The following is a 24,186-nucleotide window of genomic DNA, read 5'->3' as shown; positions in this document are numbered from 1 at the left end:
GGTACAAGATAGCAACATTGGTTTAGAGGAGGAGCCCCAGATGATCAAACCGTCAAAAGGAATCCCCTTGCATTACAAACAAAGGTGTTTAGATCTTTTCAAAACCTACAAAGATGTTTTTGCTTGGTCCTATGACGATTTGAAAACGTTTGATATTAACATCATACAACATAAGATTCCTTTGAAAAGCGGAATGAAACACTGCACGCAAAAACTCAGATAGATAAATCCACTCTTACTCCCCTCCATTGAAAGGGAGGTAAGGAAGTTGCTCCAGGCAAAGATCATATTACCTTTAAGATACTCTGAGTGGGTAGCGAATTTAGTCCCGGTCCAGAAAAAGAACGGAGAGATAAAGCTATGTGTAGACTTCCGGAATCTAAACATGGCATCTTTGAAAGACAACTACCCGCTACCCAAAATGGATAATATATTGCAGAAGGTGGTTGGTTCAGCCAGAATGTCCATGATGGACGGGTTCTCTAGATACAATCAAGTGGCAGTTCATCTTGAGGATCAAGAAAAGACCGCTTTCACCACCTCGTGGGGAACTTTCATGTCTGCTCGCATGCCTTTTGGGCTGATAAATGTAGGGGCCACATTTCAAAGAGACATGGACATAAATTTCGTGGGGGAGAAAGAAAAATTCATGGTGGTCTACTTGGATGACATCACAGTCTTTTCCAAGACTGAGGAGGAACACATCCTCCACTTAAAACTCACCTTTGAGAAGTGTAGGAGATATGGTCTCTCCCTGAATCCTAAGAAATCTCAATTCGCCCTAAGTGAGGGGAAGCTTCTAGGACATATAGTAGCACAGGAGGGTGTGAAGATCGATCCTAAACGAGTTGAAGCCATCAGCCACATTCCTCTACCCAGGAATAAGAAAGAAGTCCAAGCCTTCTTGGGGAGAATAAATTTCTTAAGGCGATTTATACCCAACTATGCAGAGATAGTCAAGGGTATTACAAACATGCTCAAGAAGGGAAATGAAGTCAAGTGGAGCCCTGTCCCCCGTGATTCTTTTAGTAGAATCAAAGAAGCTTTGGCTGAAGCCCTAGTGTTAGCCAACCCCGACTATTCAATGCCTTTCTACATCTTTTCTTTTGCCTCTCCACATACCATCGCTACAGTGTTGCTACAAAAAAATAAAGTGGGTTATGAGTAGCCCATCGCCTTCTTCAGCCAAGTCCTAAGGGACGCTGAGCTAAAATATAATATATTGGAGAAACAAGCCTATGCACTGGTCAAGGCTCTGAAGGCATTTCAAATGTATGTGCTGCAATCGAAAATCACAACATTTATCCCAACAACAATAGTCAAGGACCTCCTGGTGCAAGGAGACAACGAAGAAAAGAGGGGCTGGTGGATAGCGAAAATGCAATAATACGAGCTAGAATTAAAGCCTACAAAGCTCATTAAATGCCAACGGTTTACCAAGGTTCTATTCGAATCCAACTACCAAGCACTAGGGATAAACCTGATCACAGAGGAAGGCAGACCAGAGGATCACCAAAGCAGTATTAAAACATATGAGCAGAAAATCTATGCCAAATACGAGGGATCACCTTGGTATAAGAACATCATTCATTACCTCTTATTCCTAAGGTGCCTGTTGGGGCTAGATACATCCAAATACTGAAGCCTGAGATTACAAGCACAAAAATATATCATATCCAATGGCCTACTCTACTGGAAGGACCCTGTGGGGGTATTGTTGCTATGTTTGGTGGAAGGGGAGACCCATAAAGTGATTGGGGAGTTTCATGGAGGAGTCTGTGGAGGGAATTACAGCTGGAAGACCACAACACACAAAATCCTCAAGGTTGGATTCTATTGGCCTACATTGTTTGGGGATGTTCATTCCAGAGTCAAGATGTGCCAGAAATGCCAAGTGTTTGCGGAAAGACAAAATTTTTCTCCTCTCCCCCTGATTCCTATGCATGTGGAGGAGCCTTTTAGACAGTGGGGACTGGACTTCATAAGGGAGATAAACCCACCATCCAGTGGCCAACACAAATGGATATTAACAGCCACAAACTATTTCACCAATGTTGGGTTGTGTTATATTCTTTCCACGACTAGCCCACATAGTTAACCGAGGGGTTAGAGGGGGGGCAGAGCCCCCCTTCGTTGCGCCAATTGTGTAGCGGGGGGGGGTGGCGCGGTCACAGGGGGTTTGAGGTGAAAATTTTGGTTCTGGACCGTATGTTAGGTTGGGTGGAACCACCTATGGTATTGTGCATGATTTTCTCACATGTTTTTTGGACGCGATGGTTTTCGGTCCATGGTATTGGACGCGATGGTATTCGGTCCATGGTATTGGATGCTTTGGCATGTATAAATATGTATTATAACATTGAAAGGAACATAATGAAAAATCAAGCTAGTAGTCCCAGTATTGGGATCCAGGGGAAAATCTCTGTGTATATGTGTTTTATGTGTTATGCTCTCGCATTGTTTATTTTCTTTGTTTTAGAATTCGTATGCAGGTAATTTCTATACGGGGTTAAAACCTACATTTGGTATCGAAGTAGTTTTGGCTTCAAGGGGACACCTTTGTTGCTGAAGGGTTTCTCTCGGACCTGTGGTAGACCCTGTTTAGTGGGAGATCTGCGAGATCGATTCTAATGGCAAAAGAAGATGGCGAGCAGTGGAAAGATAGAGATCAAGAAATCTAATGGTCAGAGTTTTGAATTGTGGAAACTCAAGATGGAGGATCTATTGGTGGATAAAGATCAGTGGATCGCGGTAGATTCAGGTACTAAACCAACGGGAGTGTCGGAAGGGAAGCTATGGCGAAGGCTTTGTGGGACAAGTTAGGGACTTTCTACCAATCTAAGTCTCTGTTGAATAAACTGTTCCTGCGGAAAACGTTGTATAACATGAGGATGAAATATGGAGACTCGGTGACAGAGCATCTGAATGCATTTAATACTGTGGTAAGTCAGTTAGCATTTATTGATATTAAAATTTCAGATGAAGATAAGCCATCAGTTTGTTGTGTTCTCTACCAAATTCGTGGGATAGTCTGGTTATTGCAATAGGTAGCAATGCCACTGCCTTGCAGTTTGATGAAATAGTCTCAGCCTTGCTGACGGAGGAGATGAGACGGAAAAATATGGAGAGCCAGAATGGTGATGCCTTGTCTATACGAGGACGGTCCCAAAACAGAAACAAAAATAAGTCATTGAGTGGGAGATCTAAATCTAGAGAGAGATCTAAATCTCCAGGAAAACATGTAAAGGTGGTGTGCTGTAAATGCAGAAAGGAAGGCCACTTCAAAAGGGACTGTAAATCTAAAGCTCCTGAAAAAGGAAAGGGATCTGATGAGGCTCCTTCTACATAGGCGAAAACCACCTTAGATGAATGTGGGGATGTGTACTTGGCTTCTTCAAGTACACATGTAGATCATGAGGCATGGTTGATTGACTTGGGTGCATCCTTTCACTTCACTCCCCATAGAGAGTGGTTATGCGAGTATGAGAAATATGATGGTGGTGATGTCTTCTTGGGGGATGACAAGAAGGCTAAAATTGTCAGTCGCGGAAAAGTAAAGTTGAAGTTGCAAGGTGGAAGGGTTAGAACACTTCCGGGTGTTCTGCATATTCCTGCATTGGCCAAAAATCTGATTTCTGTAAGCAACTGGATGATGCAGGTGTAAAAAAAGTGTTCGAGAAGGATACCTGCAAAAGGGTTTGGGGAGCACTCGTATTGATGCGGGGAGTTCGAATTGGAACTCTGTACAAGCTGCAAGGTATCACTGTTATTGATGGGTGCAACAGTTCTGTGGTTCTTGAAAGTGGAGCAGAAAATCTAGTGGTCTCTAGAGAGAAGACCATGTTGTGGCATCAAAGGCATGGACATATTAGAGAGAAGGGCCTTCGAATACTTCATGGTAAAGGTATGGTAGAAGGTATGAGTAATAGCTCTCTGGATTTTGAAAATTGTGTATATGGGAAACAAAATCGGGTGAGTTTCCCCTCTGGTAGTAAGAGGGAGAAGCAAATATTAGAACTTGTGCACAGTGATTTGTTTGGACCTGTGAAGGTTCCATCACTCGGTAAGTCTATGTACTATGTATCATTTATAGATGACTTCTCAAGGAATACATGGATATATTTCCTTAAGAAGAAATCTGAAGCCTTTGACAGGTTTAAAGAATTTAAGGCTCTCATGGAAAATCAGACAGAGAAGAAGATAAAGGTGCTGAGGACAGATAATGGTGGAGAGTTTTGCAGTAAGGAATTTGAAGAATTCTGTAAGAAGTGTGGTATAGCACGACAGAAGACTACTCCATATACACCTCAGCAAAATGGAGTTGCAGAAAGAATGAATAAGATGTTGATGGAAATGGCAATAAGCATGCTCAGTGGTGCTGGGTTAGGACAGGAATTCTGGGCAGAGGCAGTGGATATTGCATGTTACCTGGTCATCAGGTCACCTTCATCAGCATTGGAGGATAAGACTCCACAAGAGGTATGGACTGGTAATAAACCCTCTCTTTCACATCTGAGGGTATTTGGATGTGATGCATATGTACATTTTCCAAAGGAGAAATGAACCAAGTTGGATAGTAAATCTGAAAAGTGCATCTTTATTGGGTATAAGGATGGTTTAAAAGGTTATAAGCTTCGGAACCCAGTCACACGGAAGGTTGTGTATAGCCAAGATGTGGTGTTTAGAGAGGTAAAAGGTGTTATTAAACATGAAGTCCAACCAAAGGAACCTGAGAAGATAGAGTTTGAGCTTAAGGAGGAAGAATCAGACTTTACAACAGAGGAGGAATCAGAAGATGAAGAGCCACAAACTCCAGGTGTGAGAAGATCAGTTCGAGAAAGAAGGCAACTAGAAAGGTATAGTCCATCTGCTTTCTGTTCAAATTTTGCTTTATCTATTACTGACGATGATCCCAGAACTGTGAAGGAAGCAGTAGATTTAGAGGATGGAAAACTCTGGAAAGAGGCCATGGTTGATGAAATGGCATCTTTGCACAAAAATAAGGCTTGGGATCTGGTGGAGTTGCATGTTGGAAGGAAACCCATTGGTAGCAAATGGGTGTTCAAGAAGAAGACAAATGCAGAAGGAAAGGTGGAGAAATACAAAGCTCGGTTGGTAACAAAAGGTTATTCCCAGGTGTCAGGAATTGATTTTGGTGATATTTTTTCTCCTGTTGCCAAGGTAACTTCTATTAGATTACTTTTATCTGTTGTTGCTGCTTTTGATTTTGAGGTAGAACAGATGGATGTGAAGACAACATTTCTTCATGGGGATGTGGAAGAGGAAATATACATGAAGCAACCTGAAGGCTTTGCGGTGAAGGGTAAGAAAGAACTGGTATGCAAGTTAAAGAAGTCTCTGTGTGGGTTAAAACAGTCACCAAGGATGTGGTATAAGAAATTTGATACATTTATACGGGGACTTGGCTTCACCAGAAGCAAAGCAGATCACTGTGTGTATTTTAAATTAATTGGTGATCGTGTTAGTTATCTGGTCTTGTATGTGGATGATATGTTGCTGGTTGGAAATGACAAAGAAATTATCCAGGATTTGAAGACACAATTGTCCTCCAAATTCGACATGAAAGATCTTGGTGCTGCAAACTATATTTTGGGCATGGAAATTAAAAGAGATCAGACAAAGAGGAAGCTTTGGTTAAACCAGAGGAAGTATGTTGAGACAATATTGCAGAGGTTTAATATGTAGGATAGTAAACCGATGAAGGTTCATATTCCTGTAGGTGTGAGGTTATCTGCTGAACAGTGTCCCAAGACATAAGAAGAGGAAGCAGACATGTCCCGTGTTCCATATGCAAGTGCAGTCGATAGCCTGATGTATGCAATGGTCTATACTAGACCAGACATTGCACATGCAGTGGGAGTATTGAGCAGGTTTATGTCAAAACCAGGGAAGGAGCATTGGACAGCAGTGAAGCGGGTTTTCAGGTATTTGTGTGGCACTAGTGATTATGGTTTGTGCTACCAAGGAAGACCAGGATTGGACAGAGTGTTGGATATTCATGGTTTTGTTGATGCAGACTGGGCTGGAGATCTGGATCAGAGAAGATCTATAAGTGGGTATGTGTTTATCCTATTTGGAGGTGCATTCAGTTGGATGAGTAAGAAACAATCTGTAGTGGCACTATCAACTACAGAGGCAGAATACATGACAGCCACTCATGCAAGCGAGGAAGCAGTTTGGTTGCAAAGATTGTGTTCAAGTATGGGGTTAGTACAGGGAGCTATAAGGATAGACTGTGACAGCCAAAGTGCAATTTTCTAACCCCGCATATCATTCAAAGACAAAGCACATTGATGTTCAGTATCACTTTGTGAGGGATATGATAGAATACAAAAAGGTGTTGCTGGTAGAGGTCGACACTTTGAAGAATACTCCAGATGCATTGACAAAATCTATGAGCTCTGAGAAGTTCTCTTGGTTTAGAGAGACAATGGGCGTTTCAGGGCTGAAAAAATGACTCAGCTCTCTTGTGGCCCCCTGTGGAAAGAAAACAACAAGTGGGAGAATGTTGGGTCGTGTTATATTCTTTCCACGACTAGCCCACGTAGTTAACCGGGGGGTTAGAGGGGGGGCAGAGCCCCCCTTCGTTGCGCCAATTATGTGGGGGGGGAAAGGGGGGGGTCACAGGGGGTTTGAGGTGAAAATTTTGGTTTTGGACCCTATGTTAGGTTGGGCGGACCCACCTATGGTTTTGTGCATGATTTTCGCACATGTTTTTTGGACGTGATGGTTTTCGACCCATGGTATTGGATGTGATGGTTTTCGGTCCATGGTATTGGATGCTTCAGCATGTATAAATATGTATTATAACATTGAAAGGAACATAATGAAAAATCAAGCTGGTAGTCCCGGTTTTGGGATCCAGGGGAAAATCTCTGTGTATATGTGTTTTATGTGTTATGCTCTCGCATTGTTTATTTTCTTTGTTTTAGAATTCGTATGCAGGTAATTTCTGTATAGGGTTAAAAACTACAACCAAGTGGCTAGAGGCCATCCCAACTAGAAATGCTACAAACTCAGTGGTGATAAAATTCATGGAGGAGAAAATATTATCCCACTTTGGTTGTCCTTTCAAAATCATCACTGATAATGCTCAGGTCTTCAAATCTGCCAAGTTCACCAGCTTCTGCCATAAATATAATATCACCATTGGGCACTCCACTACATACTACCCTCAAGGCAATGGCTTGGCTGAGTCCTCAAACAAAGTTGTGGTGAGGGTGTTGAAGAAGACCATCACTGAAAATCAAAGGAACTGGGACTCCCAACTGAATTTTTCTCTATGGGCCAACCAAGTAACGCCTAAACGATCCACTGGGAAATCACCTTTTGAGTTAGTGTATGGAAAGGTTGTTGTCTTCCCGATCCAACTAGCAATTCCAGTAGCAAGGTTGCTACAAGGAGGCGAGGAAGAGCCAAGCAAATTGATAAATCAATTGTTTGAGCTTCAGGAAAACAGAGAACAAGTGGAGGCCAAATTGTCTAATTACCAACAAAACATGAAATCTTTGTTTGACAAGAAGGCCAAGGACAAACCTCTTCAACGAGGAGATTTAGTTCTCAGGTGGGATGTCCGAGGGGAGGACAAAGACAAACATGGAAAATTTTGATCCACTATGGTTTGGCCCCTTCAGGATTGCAGAAGGGAGAGGGAACAACACATACCTGCTTGAAAAAATGGATGGTGAATTGTTGAAACTGCCAGTAAATGGTCAGTTCCTCAAATTTTATTTTCAAATTTAGAAGTATATGTTTTACACTCATTGTAAATACCAGTGTGCATGTATTGTAATTGTTATTTGAATTTCTCAGTTTATGATTGAAAAAGTCCATTTTCACAGACTTATATTTTGTTTAAGAATGAATCCATGCCCAATGGAAGGAAAGTTACTGGTTTGCAGGTTCTCAGCGCCTCACCAGAAAGGCACTGTCCCAAGTTGGAGCCAATGTTGTCACTCACTGCATTGTGGGTTTCAGTTGGTCAAGGTTGCCCAAGAGCAGTGAATTTGAAGCCATCTTCTAGGCCATATGAGCACTTAAAGATAGATCAGAACCTCTCCATTGCATAGTGCCCAGAACGAGCTTTCCAATGGTATATAGAAGTCCCAAAATGGACTTTTAGATCAGAAGATATGGCATGTTGAAGATCAGGAGTCTTGTTGCCTTGAAGTGAAGGAAAATAGCTTATTAAAGGGACCCGGGCATAGTAAGTCAAGCATATTAGGCATCCCACATCCCGCAGTCCCGCATGACCCCCGTAGTTCCGTATGGTCCATCCTTAAGGAATTGCGGGAGGGAAACATGCAGATAGTGTTAAAGCGCTGGGGAGGGCAGAGATCGATTTACACTGAAAACCATAGAAAAACCAAGGGCAAGAGGACCCCCTTTCTCTCTCCTACGGGGGGAGCACATGGAAGACTACCCGCAGTCCCGTACCTTCACACTAAATCCCGCATATCGACTATCGGCGGGTCTAGGCGAAGCTGTTTATTGCATATTGTAGGTCGGGGGCCCCGGGCATATTGAATCCTACATATCCACCTTGTCAAAACCCTGCATCCCGCAATCTCGCATAACCCCCACAATACCTGATGGGCCATCCTTAAGGAATTGCGGGGGGGGGGGGGGAATAATCATGTGAAATCATCAGGGAGGGCCGAAAAAAGTTTAACAAAGGAATTCCATGGAAAAACAAAGGCCAGACCACCCCCTTCTCTCTCCTCCACGTGGCAGAATACAGTAAATCCCGCAGGTCTCGCATATTGCATCCCGCAATGTCGCAGTCCCGCACACTCCAAAATCTTGCATTATCACCAATTTGCGATATAGTGTTACATCGTCGGGGAGGCTAAAAACCATTTACAAAAGGAATTTCATTAAAAAACCAGGGCCGGGTGGACCCTTTCTCTCTCCTCCAAGTGGCGGTACAATGAGTGATGTGGCAGTACGGAGGGTGACGTGGTCGTATGGGGGACACGTGTCATTCAGTTTCGATGTTTTCAGGTACCCTATGGGGCCATTTATGGGTGACACGTGTCACCACTCATAGGGTGACAGGTGGCAGTGATGATGTGACCCCATAGATCGGCGATCGCAGGTGTCTTGAGGAAAAGCTAAAGGTAAGGTTCATTTAGCGCCGGGATGCGGGATTCCAAATAATAAAGGAAAAGGCCCCCCGCACAATAGTGGAAAGCCTTAGCGCCCAAAGGGCTAAGTCCCTGGTTCCAGCCCTTGGTCATATGAGGAAAATTACAAAAGGGGCTATAATAAAGGGGGCTAAGGGGGAAATAAAAAAAGCATTCGTTTTTCCTGTTTCAGAGATAAAAAGCCCGTGCCCGAGAGTCTTCTATGTTACACTGTAATACACAACCCCAGGCCAGATCAGGGCGTTGATTGTGTTCAACAGGACTTTAAAGGCAGAAATGACAGGGTCGGTGCTGAAAGCAGCTGTAACACTACATACAAAAGATCGAGCATTCAAAACCAGGCAAATCCAGGCGCCGATTGTATTCAATGAGACTTTAAAGGTAGAAATGACAGGGTTGGCGCTGAAAGAAGCTGTAGCAGTAAATCAAGAAGAGGGAGCATTCAAAACCAAGTATGGGCGGACTCATAAATGGCTCTTTGTGACCCACTTCCAAGGTCGGCACCGAAGGCACTAAAGGTAGAAATGACAAGAGTTAGTTGAGTAGCACAGGAGACCATACCATGAACTAGATGCAGCCTGAAGCCAAAGTAATTACAGGGAGGGGCGCAAAGATATTGCATTAATGTTTCATCTATTTTGTGATCTTGTGATGTGCTTTCCTTTATGAGGCAATTACTATTTTTGTGATGTTTTTTGGACACAGAGCCTTCCATGGCCAAGACAACAAGATGACCTGACAGTTGAGACTCGGCCCAGGGATATTTTGTACTGTATCATGATTGATAACGCACCCCCTCTTCTTATAAACAGGGAGTAGCAACACTGAATAAAGGTTCTGAAATCTACAAATAAAGGTTGATATTTTTGTGAGCTTGTATCACTTAGTTACATAGATTTTGCAGAATATCAGAGGAGTAGTGGTGATTCCCCCCTTTTAAGTATTACAGTGTGTTATTTCCAGTTTTCATCCATTTTTTCTATTTTTTTCTCCGAATTCATGCAACAATAGATGCCAAAATATTTCATACTTGCCTACAGATTCATTTGCATTGAGTTGTTAATGCACATGCCTGTTTGACGGGTTGAAATTATATATTTAAATTACACTACATGAATCATAGCATACAACTTCTTTTCTGTCCATTATATCTACCTATAACTCAGATAATTGTAGCAAATCTCATGGTTTCAGGATCTATGTTTTTAATATAGAATTTTTGGTGCTTTGAGCTCTACATTTTGAGTTATCCCTTCTCTTTGTCTTCTCTTATTTATTCCACAAATCTGATTAAATTGTAAGCCTTGAAGTGCTCAGCCTCCACTATTTTCTATTATATTTCTTTGAACTGTGTATGTATAGAAATACTAAAATACTTGACTTGTATCTTTGGATGAAAGAATCAAATCTTGACTCTTATATATGTGTATAGAATATGGGTGATGTCTCCTCCTGCTTGAGAATCATTTGAGACACACCAATCTAGATGTACCTAGGCACTGGTCTTGTAAGCAATCTAAGGCTATCCCTGTGAGCGACAACAGTAGGCACCAACCTATCAGAGGCCCCAACCCTCTCTGCTGCTTTGTTGGCACCAAACTACATGAGACACCAATCCCCTTTGTTGTTTTGTAGGGACCAACTTAATGGAGACACCAATCCCCTCTATTGTTTTGTAGACAAAAACTACAAACGACATTAATCCCTTTGCTCTCTAATTCACAATTTGATTTTCTCTAGTCCACTCTACTCTACTTTTGTTTTAAGTAGCTACCTCATCAACATCAACTTTGCTCTAGACACTTCATTCTCTTCACTGCACGGATTCCTCTTTACTACTCACCACTCTCACACTTCACTGTGGATCATTCTCATTATGCTCATCACTCTCACACTTCACTGTAGATCATTCTTGCTTTTTATATGGATCAAACACCTTCTACACTGGTACTCATTGTAGTGCACATATTTATGTCCACACACTCCTTTCACAATGCCACACTTGCCTCTATTGGATCTTTCAATTTATATAGACTTCTTCACTCAAAGGTTTAACATGTAAAAATTCTTCTTGTTTCATTAAGCTCCATGTTGGTACCACCAAATTGAGCTTTACATGGAATTTTGGAAACACCCAAGAATCAAGGACTACCTGAGAATCCTTTAACACTAAGTAATCTTACAATACCAAGTTTCTTTGGGCTTGTGACAAGAACCTTTTCTATCAGGAATTAGACATTTTTTTCCGCGGGGGTCGTTAGTTGACAAATATCTAGTTATCAAATATTTAAAAGTAAACACCTACAAACATATTATTCAATATCCAGGCGCTAAAACAACATATGCATGGAACTACACACTATTACCAAGGCTTCTCATATCAAGTTCCCAAGATGTCGGGACCGCTCAAACACTCTTTCATAAAACATCACTCTAGATTTTAGGGATACAACAGCGTGATGATGCCAAATTTTCCATCGGTTTTCAACAATCTATTTTGTCTCTTGGGCTTTTCAAGTGATGGATCTGGGGCTCTCAGGTGATCTGATAGCCATACACTACTCCGGGACTTCGAGGCTTCGGGGTCCACTTAGTCTACCACCTCATTCTCCCAACAAATAATCATAGCCCCACATGTGGCTAATGATAACATGTGCTCTGCCACATGTCAGTCACCTTTACACAATTGGCCATCCAAAAATGCCAAAATAGGGTGACATGTGTCCTTCATTTCCATGCCACATGCTCCATCTAGCATGCTATGTCACCTGTTCAGTCCCTGTCGAGGTGGCATTTCCCAAGTCCTGGGCTATTAAGCAAATCTTGTGACTTTTGCATACTTGATGTTTTAGGGGCTTGATAGGGCTTTTAGCCCTTAGGTGTTATGTCTTAGCACTCTGCAACCAGGGGATTTGACCAAAGACGAACCTTATTAGGTATCAGAGAAATCTATTAGCTTTTGCACATCCAATGTTCCAAAGGCTCGAGAGTTGTTAGCCCTTAAGTGCTAATGCTTAGTGCTTTAACCAGGGGTTAATCATCTTGGGTATCAGAGAAAATCCGTCAACTTTTGATTTGATAAAACATCTTATACACAATATTTTGAGGACACTTAACTCTTGGGGTGCCAATCCTTAAGAGTCGTGTGGTTGAGAGCTTGACCAAGGGCATATTATATGAATACAGAGAAATCTCGAGAACTTTTGTATTTACAACCATCCAATGCTCCGAGCATCTAATAGATAGACCTACACTTGACAACAATGTTTCTTTCCGTTAATTGATAATGAACCTGTCACATTTGAACCCATTAGTGCCACATCACTCTCTTCTAGTTTCATATTGCATCAAGTCGTTTCGAGGGATGGGGGGTCAATAATGGTTTTGGCCAAGGTGGGTTGGGGGGGGGGGGGGGGGGGGGGGGCGCTCAAATTCTTTCATTGCATGCCACATGCCTTTGGCAATTTTATTGTTTAACATCATTTTGGATCCTTGTTGCGGTTAAGCATCGAGCAAGTTGACACCCACCGAAATGAATAAGGGTTTTCAATCTCATTTAGGATGTGTTGATGCGCTAATCCAAGTTGTTCTGTGTTGATTTTCATCAATTTCTCATTTTATGTCTTAGTCAAGGATTTGCTCCTATGCATTAAACTGCACTTCCTTGGTACTAACATCAATGATAACAAGGGAAAAATGGAGGCGAGAGCAAGGATTAGGTTTATGGTTCCAGGCTTCGGCTCGAATGGCACCGCCGAGAGGTTGGGGTTCTTGGCTGCGACCTGCGGGGACAAAGGTCAAGGAGCGAACACCCATGGGAATGATCAGACTATCGAAGGGGAACTTTTTTTGGCCTTTCCAACTTACTTTCCTCTATATCTACCTCAACGGGAGATAAGAAAGCTCTACGGTGGCCGGGGTTTTAACCCTGAAGCGAAACCTCCATCCATTTTTCCTCCCAGGGCGGTTGGATGGAACATTATCGATGCAGAGCTTTGGTTGATTGGCTTGGTCCACGCTTATCTACAACAGAGCAGAAATCTGGGGGTAGAAGGCTTTGCTTCACACAAAGGCGTGCGTGACTAGTCTGCGCTGGTTTCAATAGCAGCTTATGAATGTGGCATCCACAGGGTCACTTCCGAGCGGTTTTTGCTGGGAAGGCAAATCAATCCCTGCTCCGCAGTGGTCAAGTATAAAAAACTAGGGATACAAGCTTCCTGCATCCAGTTCAAACATCGCTCGGGGAAAAAAGGAATACCCGAAGCAGTCCTACCCTGCGGCATCAAGGATGGTTTTGGACCCAAGTGACTAGTAAGTACCCCATGCTTTCAAATTTTCATAAAGACCCTTGTTGGGAACTCATTATTATTCTGGGTAAATGTAGCAAACAATGTGATACTACTGAAACAATGCATCACACAATAAAACTGGATACCCTGTGAACAAACAAAACTTATTATATAGAGGCAAAATATTATAGGATAACCATCTCCTACTAAAATATCATATTCTATCGGACTCCACAATAATCCTCAATCTAAGGCTCAAGGGAGGTGCGACGACACCCAATAATCCCAAAAATGCAAATGGGGGAGGGGGAAGCAGCACTGCAAAAGTCACAAGAACAAAACAGAAACCCACAAATGGGGGACCATCTTTCAAGAATATACTTCAAGGAAAAAATCAGTCACAGAACCAATCAAACAGGCAGGGACAGCTCCAAGCCCATACATAGTGGAGCAACTAAACCACACCCCAGAACTAAACTTAGACATGCCAGAAACAGATGAGCATTGTGCCTCTTTCGAATCCCAAGCTATTATATGCCGTTTCAACTGCTTCTAGCCAAAACCAGTCGAACTTTTCCACTGGATCCTTACTAACTAGTCTCTAGAGTGCAAAACACACCTATGTTCTAAAGGCTTCTTTATTGTAAAGTTCCCATCACTTGAGGCACGAGATTCAATCCTTCAGGTAGGATCATGGTTCTAGGGTTCCACTGGCATTTTCACAACTCCTTGGTTCCCTGAATTCGATGCAAATACCATGGTGGTTTCTAGAATGCCAGTTTGGGTTCGGATGCACAATCTTCCCCTCCATTTCTGGGATGACAGGGTCCTTGCAGGGATTGGCAACAATTTTGGACAACTTATCAAGATTGACTCCCAAAGAACAAAGGAAAGGGTCTTCACTTATGCACGTATTTGTGTTGAAGTAGACCTAAGCAAAGGCCTACTAGACAGCATCCGACTAATCCACAACAAGCGGACTTGGACACAGATTTTAGATTATGAGAACACAACTTTTAGATGTAGGAATTGTAGGTAAACAGGGCACTTACACAACTTGTGTCCAGAAGCTAAAAAAGACACTCGAAGAAAGAAGAGCCTTGGAAAACAGCCCAAAGGATGGCAATATCCCCCACTGGAACCTGAAGCGGAGGAGGATGAAGCTGTGGATGAACCATCACCAATGGGGAATAATCAAACTCCAAAGGAAGTTGAACCACAGGGGGAAATCCCACAAGACCCAACAAAATCCCAGAATCACCGAGTGCAAGCAGACTTGATTCTTGACGATGGGGACATCAGTGGGAATAAGCATATTCACTCATCCGATAATTCAGACTCAGACAAGGATAATGCCAAAATGGATGTAAGGAATCAACTTGCACTTGTCTCTTCGTTTCCATCCCAAGGGGAATGGTGAAGGGTTGAGAAAAAGAAGGGGAGAAAAGCTTAGCTTTTTCCCATCATGTATATTATCTTGCATTTTTCTACTTGTTTCTGTTTATCATTTGGTCTCTGACTCGATGATGCGGCTCCTTAGCGAGTTCAACATGTAATTTTGTTTTCATTAATAAAATTACGACTTTTTCCTCGGAAAAAAACATCAATGATAACACACTATACACGCTCCAAGTTGCTTTGTGTTGATCCAACTACGCTCTTCTTGGCATGTTAACATCAACACATTTTTTAGAAGGTAACCATTCCAATTGTTGTAGCTTAAAATGATCCATTAAAATTTTGAGCTTTTCTAACTTACTTTTGTGGCTAAGCAGACGAGGATCATGGTGAAAACATGACTCTAGCTTATTAAGTGGAAGATATGCAAAAACCAAATTGACTGAGTGAGGAACAATGTATCAAATGATCAACCTTGCATTGGTGAAGTAGGGTTGTTCCCTACTTGTTTTGGAGCATTGCATAGATTTTTCAATGTATATCATGATGCTATATATGTCAAAAGAATATCATTTTACAAAGAGATATATCTAAGAATGCATAGCGTTATCATTCCAAATTTTCGCATCGCTCTCGCCAAGTATTCCTCTAATCCTCCAAATTTTTGATCCCATGAGTACCTATGATTTATCCTTCTCATTCACATTTTAAGCCTTTGAAAACTGATAAAGTTTTCTAGTTTACCAAGTTCTTATTATATCACCTTCGCCTTGTTTTCTCAAAACCAAATTGACCTTTGTTTTATTTCCAAAGCCAAAAATTTTATGTTAAATAATAATTTTGATATATATATATATATATATTAAAAATACAAAAGTTTGGTAAATTAAAAATGTTGTTTCATATCCAACCTTTTGATTAAACGTTCCATCCAAACTTCATCTAAGTCACGTTTAGTTACCAAGAGTTCAAGTTACATGCCTAACACACCCAAAAACCAGAGCACCAAGTGCCCATCTATTGTCCAATTACCGAAGCAAGCAGAGAACACTTAACTAACCATCCCAGAATGGCTATAAAGGAATTTCTGTTTGGTTGCGCCCAATTATTTACAGAAGCTAGGTTTGGGTTTTTCATTCAAATACTAATGAAGTAGCACAGTCATTAGAGAAACATGCTTATCTTCGTGAGTTATTTGTTCATACACTCAAAGAAGGATCCAAGCCGGTTGATCAAAACCCAAAATGTTTGCAAGAGGAGAATTATTTTCAACACAAAATCAAAAGCCAACAAGAACATTTTGTTTGCTAAATCTTGAGTAGATTGACTAATTGGATTGACAAGCCAGGTTCAAAGTAGATAAATCAACAGTCATGGTTCGAATGCAGGTTACGTGGCAAGAGTTGGTGAATAGCGAAGGCCCCTTTCGTGGTTTCTAATACCACTACACCCCCTCTGCATTCCACTTTTGGTTCTCAACATCAATACACGACCTTGCGGTTCAATCATATAAAATTGATGTATTATAACCATAAACCACAATAAGTAGAATGGACCAAATGTTGATCCACACACATTAACGAACTAGAAAAAATGTGTTACTGGTTTAAGTGGGCAATGAATGTCTATCAAATGGATCAGATCTCTATTGTAGATAGTTTACATATTAATGAGGAACGTATTAAAAAGCATATAAGAACATTTGCAGTTTTGAGACCATCATATTATATTGCAGTTGACAACATGGAGTGTTGTCTGGTGATGGCTATGTGTGGTACACAGTCTCCAACTGACATCATGATAGATTGATAGATTTAAATCCTTATAATGGGAAGTTTGAAAAGGATATGCACATTCGGGGATTTTAGGAGCTTCCAAATGGATAATGTTCCTCTTGGGTGGGCATGCAGTATATTTGGGCCCAAGTGAAATCCAGATGAGAAAATGTGAAGAGACATGTGATGTTTCTCATATACTGTCAAGTTATATTGACCTCATTAGGGCTTGAGTTTTTGCTCACCAGGTGATTATGAGGTTACCGATAATGCAGAAATGAGAAATGGAGTTTGGGACGAAGTCATAAACTGCATGCAAAGACTGATGCAGGATAAAAATCCCATCATCAGGGTTTATACTATTTGTGCTTTGGCATGCTTTGCAAACGATATTGAAAATGTAAACATTGTCAATCTCTAGAAGGAAGCTTTAGTTTCTGAGCAAAATGCTAAGGCGCGCAAAATGTTAGTCTGGTCAATTCCTCTTTCACCATTGGATATTACAAAACTACCACTTGATGTGAAAGACTTAGTGCGTAGAGCTGCTTACCATGTTTTGGCAAATAAATTTCCCCTTTAAAGCCTCATTATCAAACTTTGTACTACAATCCTTCGAAGGGGACTGATAGACAAAATGCCAACTGTGATAACATAATGTATAAACAAATATTAAAAACTGTGATTTTTGAGAGAGAAGTAATTTTGGGCATTACTCTTTACATTTTTCCCAAAGTATTGTAAAAGTTACATACAAATTGATGGTAGAAATGTCTAAATCATATTGCAACAGGTGGCCAAAAATATACTCCTTAAAAATAAAATGAAAGAACAACTATTAGAATAGGTGGTAGAGCTTGTCTGGTTTAATGGGTAGTATACCTTCAGTTTTAAAAGGCAGAGGATCAACAATAGTGAATCAATTTCCAGAAACGAAGGCAGAGAATTTTCTATTCTTTCCACATTCCTACAACAAATCATAATTTTGATTTATGTTTGATTTTAATTCCTAAAGGGTAGGTAGCAACTAGTAGCTTTATTTTTCTATAAATATTATCATTTGTAATGGAGTAAGGATTCACCTCTGGGCCAAAAAGACACTTGCATTTTGTAAAAGCCTTGATATTTCAAAGTTTAATCAAAGAGTTCTAGTTTCAACTTATGACAATGTTGTTTCATATGCGAGTACTTTCCTTTGTTTTATTATCTTTTCTTTCATACATTTAAAGTTGTGTGGATCATAAGGAGAGGTTAGGTTGAGGATCAACCTCCCTTTGTTTCATTATCTTTTCTTTGGTACATTTAAAGTTGTGTGGATCATAAGGAGAGGTTAGGTTGAGAATCAACCTCCCTTATTTCTCCCGACAAAGTTATATTCATCACTAAGTAGGTTAAATAGACATTTTGTTTATATTAACCCCTCTATATTTGAAGATTGTTGCCTTCTATATAATTGTGATTTGTACTGTTGAAGGTTATTCTTCACGCTTTCTAGTATTATTAGGTAATATCAATATTCAGTGTGAGTATGTATGTCATCTGATATCTTCTTAAATCTTCTGTTCACATCATTCAAACTATTATGTTGTTATGGTTGAATGCTAACACTTTGATCATACTTTAGAAAGAAGGGGCTTTATTAGTTTAAGCAAGGATTTGAGACCCTAAGCTACCACCTTTCAACAAACCCCCACATACAAATCTAGCCATTATTCTCAAAAGGCTGCTGTTCAATGACAATGAACAAGCAGCCAACCTCATAACATCTAAGGGAGCCCCCTCTAGTTCAAGGGCTAGCTTGGGCATAAAGCAAGTTAGCTCATTGTCTTGGCACAATTTCCCAACCAAACACTATCTCCAAAGACTTATACAACACCAAGCATCAAAACATCACAACACAGAGCAAATGTAGATCAAATGGATTGAGGAAGATCATGAAAGAAAGTGGGTTCAAGGAAAGGATTAAAACGATGACACAACAAATACTGAACAAGATTGGAGGTAGTAGACAATCATTATGGTGATATGTGTTCATTTGGAATCTAGTTAGTGAACTTCATTTTCCATTGGAGGTGCTGCTGACACATCCCATCAAATTATGCTGGGAGGGACAATCAACATGCCTCCTTCCACGCGTCACATCCCATACCACCCCATACAGGGATTCAAAATATATTCTAAATACCATTGTTTTTATGATTTTTTTTATTGGTCATTTTTCCATGTATTATGATAATTGAATAAATTAATGTTAACAAATTTTCCCATCTCACGATACTTCAATAATAGAAATGTTATCATTTTTATACAATAAAATCCTAAAATCCCATTTTCATAAAGCTCATGCCTCCATGTATCCACTTATTTGTTAAAATTACATTTTAATAGAGAGCATTGAAAATCAAATGCTTTGGTTGTGATGAATATTCTTGCTGCTTATATAGAAGAAACAATTCCAATTCGAATGAGCCTCCCATCCTTTTGTTACTTGTATTTACAACCAACATCTACCGATCTTCCTTGACTCCACTTGCAAATCTTCTTTCTACCTAATTCGCTTTCTTGCATTATAATGCATGTTCCACTTACATGGATTTATGAATAGTACTTGCAAAACACTAAATCCAATGATTATAATTAATTTACTACAAGTTTGATTCCTTATTATCAATAATTTAATATTGAATAAGTAGTATTTAATTTAAACATTCATTTTTGTTGACCCTAAATATTGTTATTTATGTGTCTCTGTTCACTCTTTTATGGTGTTCTACATCATAATGCACATGTACGCCAATCCATAAGCCTACAATTCTCATGACAAAGATTCTAGTAAGTTATATATCTTTTTAGGGAGAATTGCCTTGTTGGAAGTTTTAAATAATTATATTTTTTAATTTTTGATTGAACATTGTAGAGATATCCACGAAACAATACTCTATTTTGATTGTTTAAAAAAAAAAAAATCATTATAGTTTTTTTAAACAATTAGACCAATTACCTTATATGAAAGAAAAACAAAATTATTGTATATGAAGAATGACCTTTAAGGATGAAACAATAAATAGCCCTATTAAATTTCCTTTATACACTAAATATTACCTATATTTAAGTGTTCAAATATGTCCATAGTGCTGATTTAAAAACAAACTTTTAATTTGATATTTTCACAACATAACATAATAAAAAAACAATGTATAAAAAATATATAAAACTTTAAATATTTTTCATTTTCTATTAAAATAATATTAATTTTTTAATATTAAAATAATGCATTAATTTATATTATTTATTTGATTTTTACTTAAAAAAAATCCCTCAGCAGTCATAATATAGATAACTAAAACCGATATTAAAATATAACTTCACGTTCAACTCTTACATTACATTTAAATTAAAATTAAAATTAAAACTAAAATTAAAATTAGCAGTGGCACTGAATATTCAAGTTTAATCCGTGGTCGTACAAAATATTTTCCAAAGTCTCAGCGCTCCAAAAATTTCTCTGTTCGCCTGTCAAGGCAATTTATAAAGGATGTGATAGAAGGTGACTGTCGTCCACGGGGCGCTCCATCCCTTCAACACCACTCTGGGTTTGAACCTTTGTTTCACTCGATCCTTAATGGCATGGCCAGCATGGCCAGGCGGCTCTCTCGCCGAACTAGTCCTCACAACACCCCCTGCAATCACATCATTACAATCGCTCTGCAATCCATCCTCTCCAGAACATTCTCACACGATGCCTTGTGCTTTCACGACCACGATCCTCATCTCGCATTCAAATCCTTAAACCCTCCCAAAACCCTCAAACCCCGGAAAATATCCCAGCTCAAGAATTCCAATGAAGAAAACAGGAAAATAGCGGATGATAACACTGATGATCAGTCCCTCTGGTCTCTTGACAAAAAAGATAAAACCCCTATTCATTCACCCTTACCCTTCGATTTCCAGTACAGTTACTCTGAATCAAATCCAAACTTAACCCCCATTGGATTCCGCGAGAAGAAGTTTTCACCCTTCGGCCCTGGTAGAATCGACAGGAAATGGACGGGCTGGTACGCTGCTGCCCCTCAAGAAGCCAAGCGGAATGCCGAGACTTTCAGAAAGCGTCGCGAAGAAATTATCGGGGATCCTCTCACAGAAGAGGAAATAGCGGAACTCGTGGAGAAATATGGCCGAAGTAACTGTGATCGCCAAATTAATTTGGGTAACCTACCACTATCTCTATTGTAAAGAAAAAGCTTCTGAAACTGCTTTGATAGTATAGGGACAAATATTCTTTCCTTGAATTAAATAATTGCTGCCTTACGAAAAGTTGCCTGAGTACGACCAACATCTGAATTTGAAATCACTTATTACATACCTGGTATTGACCATAATTTACGAGAACATGCTGCTGTGGTATTAATTAGAGTGGGAAGGGTTAGAGATTTACCCGGGGAGAGATATTCAATTGTTGGAGGAGGAGAAGTGAGCTGCACTCTACGGTTCACGTTTTTTGTGATCCATCGACTCGTCTTGGGTTTACTTGTGCAATGGTACATTGAATTTAGACAGTACATTAAATATAGTCACTAATATAAACCGATGTAGACCTGCTCGGATATGCACTTCGAGGTTGCAAAGCTTGAAGGATGCATATCTCTATTTCAGACAAAACGTTGACACATAAAATATGGAAACTCAAGATATGCAACCTCGAGGTGCATATCATAACTGGGTTTGGGTAATGGGTGGGTTTGTGCCAGGCAAAAGCCTTATCAACTAATTTACTCTCCCTCCGTTGCTGGGTCTACTTTGTATGTCTTTCTGGGCTAAGTTGGAAAACATTTTCCTAATAGCCATCAGTAAAATGAAGGACCCTGTCTTACCATCTAAACCGTTTGTATATGTTGAACTAAATTAAAACATATTTGCATTGGATATGTCAATCCTTAGTATAATTTAAAACTTCAACATCCCTATTTTACTGCACAACTGAATGTAATGAAAAATTATCCCACCCTTTTGACGTTGTTATTCGGGGCAACAATCAGAACTGAATACCTAGTAACCGATAATGATTAGCGATCTGATGTTTGAGTGTATGCTTATCTGACTACCAATGTCCAACTTGGGTATAACAAGGCATTTTAAGTTTGGTGCCTCTCTGCATAGGTGCTCTAGGGCTCCCACCCTATCTCCAAAACCTTGTTCCAGAGTGAAGCACCTACTGTTTTTAGACTAGGTCAACTTGGACTCTGACTGGGCCTAGTTGACCATAAATCAAGTGAGCTTGGCCCTTTGTTCAGTTCAGGGACTGATTTGGTACCAAACCAGTCCAACTTGGCTAGTTGGTCATCATTCTCACTGCGACGTAGATTTTTCAGAAAATATAAATAAAAACAAATATTCTACCTAAACACTAAATCCTATCAACCTAAACCCTAAAAGCAAACTATGTAAAGATCCTCTGCTGCCCTCCCTTCCACCTCTATTTGCCTCATACCTCTCTCATTGAATGTTTGTGAGCATTCGGAGTTTTGGAGCAGCATTGAAGAGTTGTGATATAGAGTTAGCTTGGAGCTTGTTTGGCAATCTTCTTGGGTTGTTTGTAGTGGATTTGGAATCTAAGTGAGAAGGCTACAACCCGTCTTTAGGCTTAGAGGAAGCGGACTGGATTGTTATGGCCACTGCCCATTGATCCCACTCCAAGTTATCTTAACAATTAAATCTGCCATCGTTTTTTTCTCTTATGAAATTCCAGGTTTGAAATCTGTCTTTTAAATTTCATTTTTCAACCTTATACTAGTTTGAAGTTTGAACTTTGCATATTAAGATAGGGTTTGCATATTTGAATTTATGGATTTGTTTCTATTTAAACTTTACCATGGCTCCAAGAGTCAAAGACCCTACATGGATCCATGATGTTCTTGTTGACGAGGAGATTGTTTGCAAATATTGCAAAAAAAATACATAAAGGTGGGGGTTGGGGGACCCTACATGGATCCATGATGATCTTGTTGATGAGGAGATTGTTTGCAAATATTGCAAAAAAATACACGAAGGTGGGGGTTGGGGGGTGTGTTGAGTTTTTGTAGCTATGGTGGGTCTTCGTAATTATATTTTGGTCCTTGTAATGCAAAAAGAATTTGTAAGACATGTTCTTCATGTCATTTTGATTATTTAGCCCTTGAAAGATTTTTATAAGAAATGTTCTTCATGTCATTTTGATTATTTAGCCCTTGAAAGAATTTGTATAAGACATGTTCTTCATGTCGGATTTAAAAGAGATTTTCAAAATTTGAAATTTGAATTTTTGGCTACAAGATTGTCAAGTTGGCCCTCCCTCAAGTCAAGTCGGCCCAGTGAAGAGACACGCATTTTGGACAAATAGATTACTATATAAAGGCATTCGACCTCCTCCACAAAGTATCATTCGATCATCACACAAGAAGACAGTTTCTGGGCATCCAAGCGAAGGACACGAAGAAGAAGAAGGATGAAGATCTCTCTCTCGCTAGCTCGTATTTCTTTCTCTAAGAACTCGCACGCGTGACTTTTTTGGGTAACAGTGTCTAGGCAGGCCAAAATTTTGGACAAGCTGAAATTTTGGGCAGGTCGAAATTCTAGATAGATTTGAGAAGGTCAAAATTTTGAAGGACAAAAGTTTTACTTGACTTGAGGGTTGGAGACCAGGTTTGACCATAGCTTGTTGATCTTGTTGATGTCATAGTTGACTAGCCGCATTAGATGTATCTCTTGTTGAATTGAAGAATTTTTTTAAGGAAAAGGTTGTTGGGCTTTTCTCCCAAGTGGGTTTTCCCAGGGTAAATCTTGTGTTCTCTTTTGTGTATTGTGATCTCTAATGTCTTTACAGTTTATGGTTGAATTTTTGAAGTGTAATTGCTTAATTATAAACTGAAATTGTTAAAAGAAGCTCAATATCATTCGAAGTAATTACCAATAGTTCAGAAATATTATGCTTGTATCTATTTCACTTGAAAAATCAGCATGGTATCAGAGCTTTGGTGACGAAAGGATGTTGAGATCACTCTTGAAGAAACTCTGGTAAGAGACCACTCTTGAAACCCTAGATCTACAATCTATTTGCTTGTCTATGACTATGGGTTCCCACATGAAGGCAAAAAACAAATTTGAAGGAGCTACAAACTTTAGGGCTTGGAAGACAAGGTTTGATCTTCTTCTTGCAAAAGAAGGCCTCTTGGGTATTGTAAAAGGCAAGGTCACCGAACTAGAAAAAGAGGAAGAAAAAGCAAAATTTCAGAAGGATGATATCACAACCATGACAATCATTGTGGACTCTATTAAGGATCACCTGATTTCCTATGTTTCAAGTCTTCAATATTCAAAGTAGATGTATGATGCCCTAACCGGTTTGTTCACTATCAACAATATTGGTCAAACCATGAGTTTGAAGAATGAACTTCGTGATGTTAGAATAACAAGGAATGATATTATAGCCTCATATTTCATGAAGATATCTCAACTAAGAGATCAACTACAAGCAATTGATGAAGTCATTTCTGATAAGGAATTAGTAACTACAACACTTTAAGC

General features: G+C 39.8%; 1 protein-coding gene across 1 annotated transcript in view; it reads left to right on the top strand.

Annotated features, from left to right (window-relative positions):
- Positions 1 to 20,103: 20,103 nt before the first annotated feature.
- The window catches only part of LOC149187128 (RNA-binding CRS1 / YhbY (CRM) domain-containing protein), a 42,330-nt gene continuing 38,247 nt past the window's right edge, over positions 20,104 to 24,186 (top strand). Inside the window, exon 1 of the mRNA XM_089411291.1 lies at positions 20,104 to 20,833. Within this exon, the coding sequence (XP_089267417.1) occupies positions 20,254 to 20,833 (580 nt within the window). The 5' untranslated portion in view covers positions 20,104 to 20,253. The remainder of the gene's footprint in view (positions 20,834 to 24,186) is intronic.

This window comes from Pinus tabuliformis, chromosome 3_1 (assembly GCF_031772625.1).
Source record: "Pinus tabuliformis cultivar Carrire ecotype Pingquan chromosome 3_1, CPIR1, whole genome shotgun sequence".
NCBI lineage: Eukaryota > Viridiplantae > Streptophyta > Pinopsida > Pinales > Pinaceae > Pinus > Pinus tabuliformis.
Note: the sequence above shows the minus strand (reverse complement) of the source record. Positions and strands in the feature narration are given on the sequence as shown.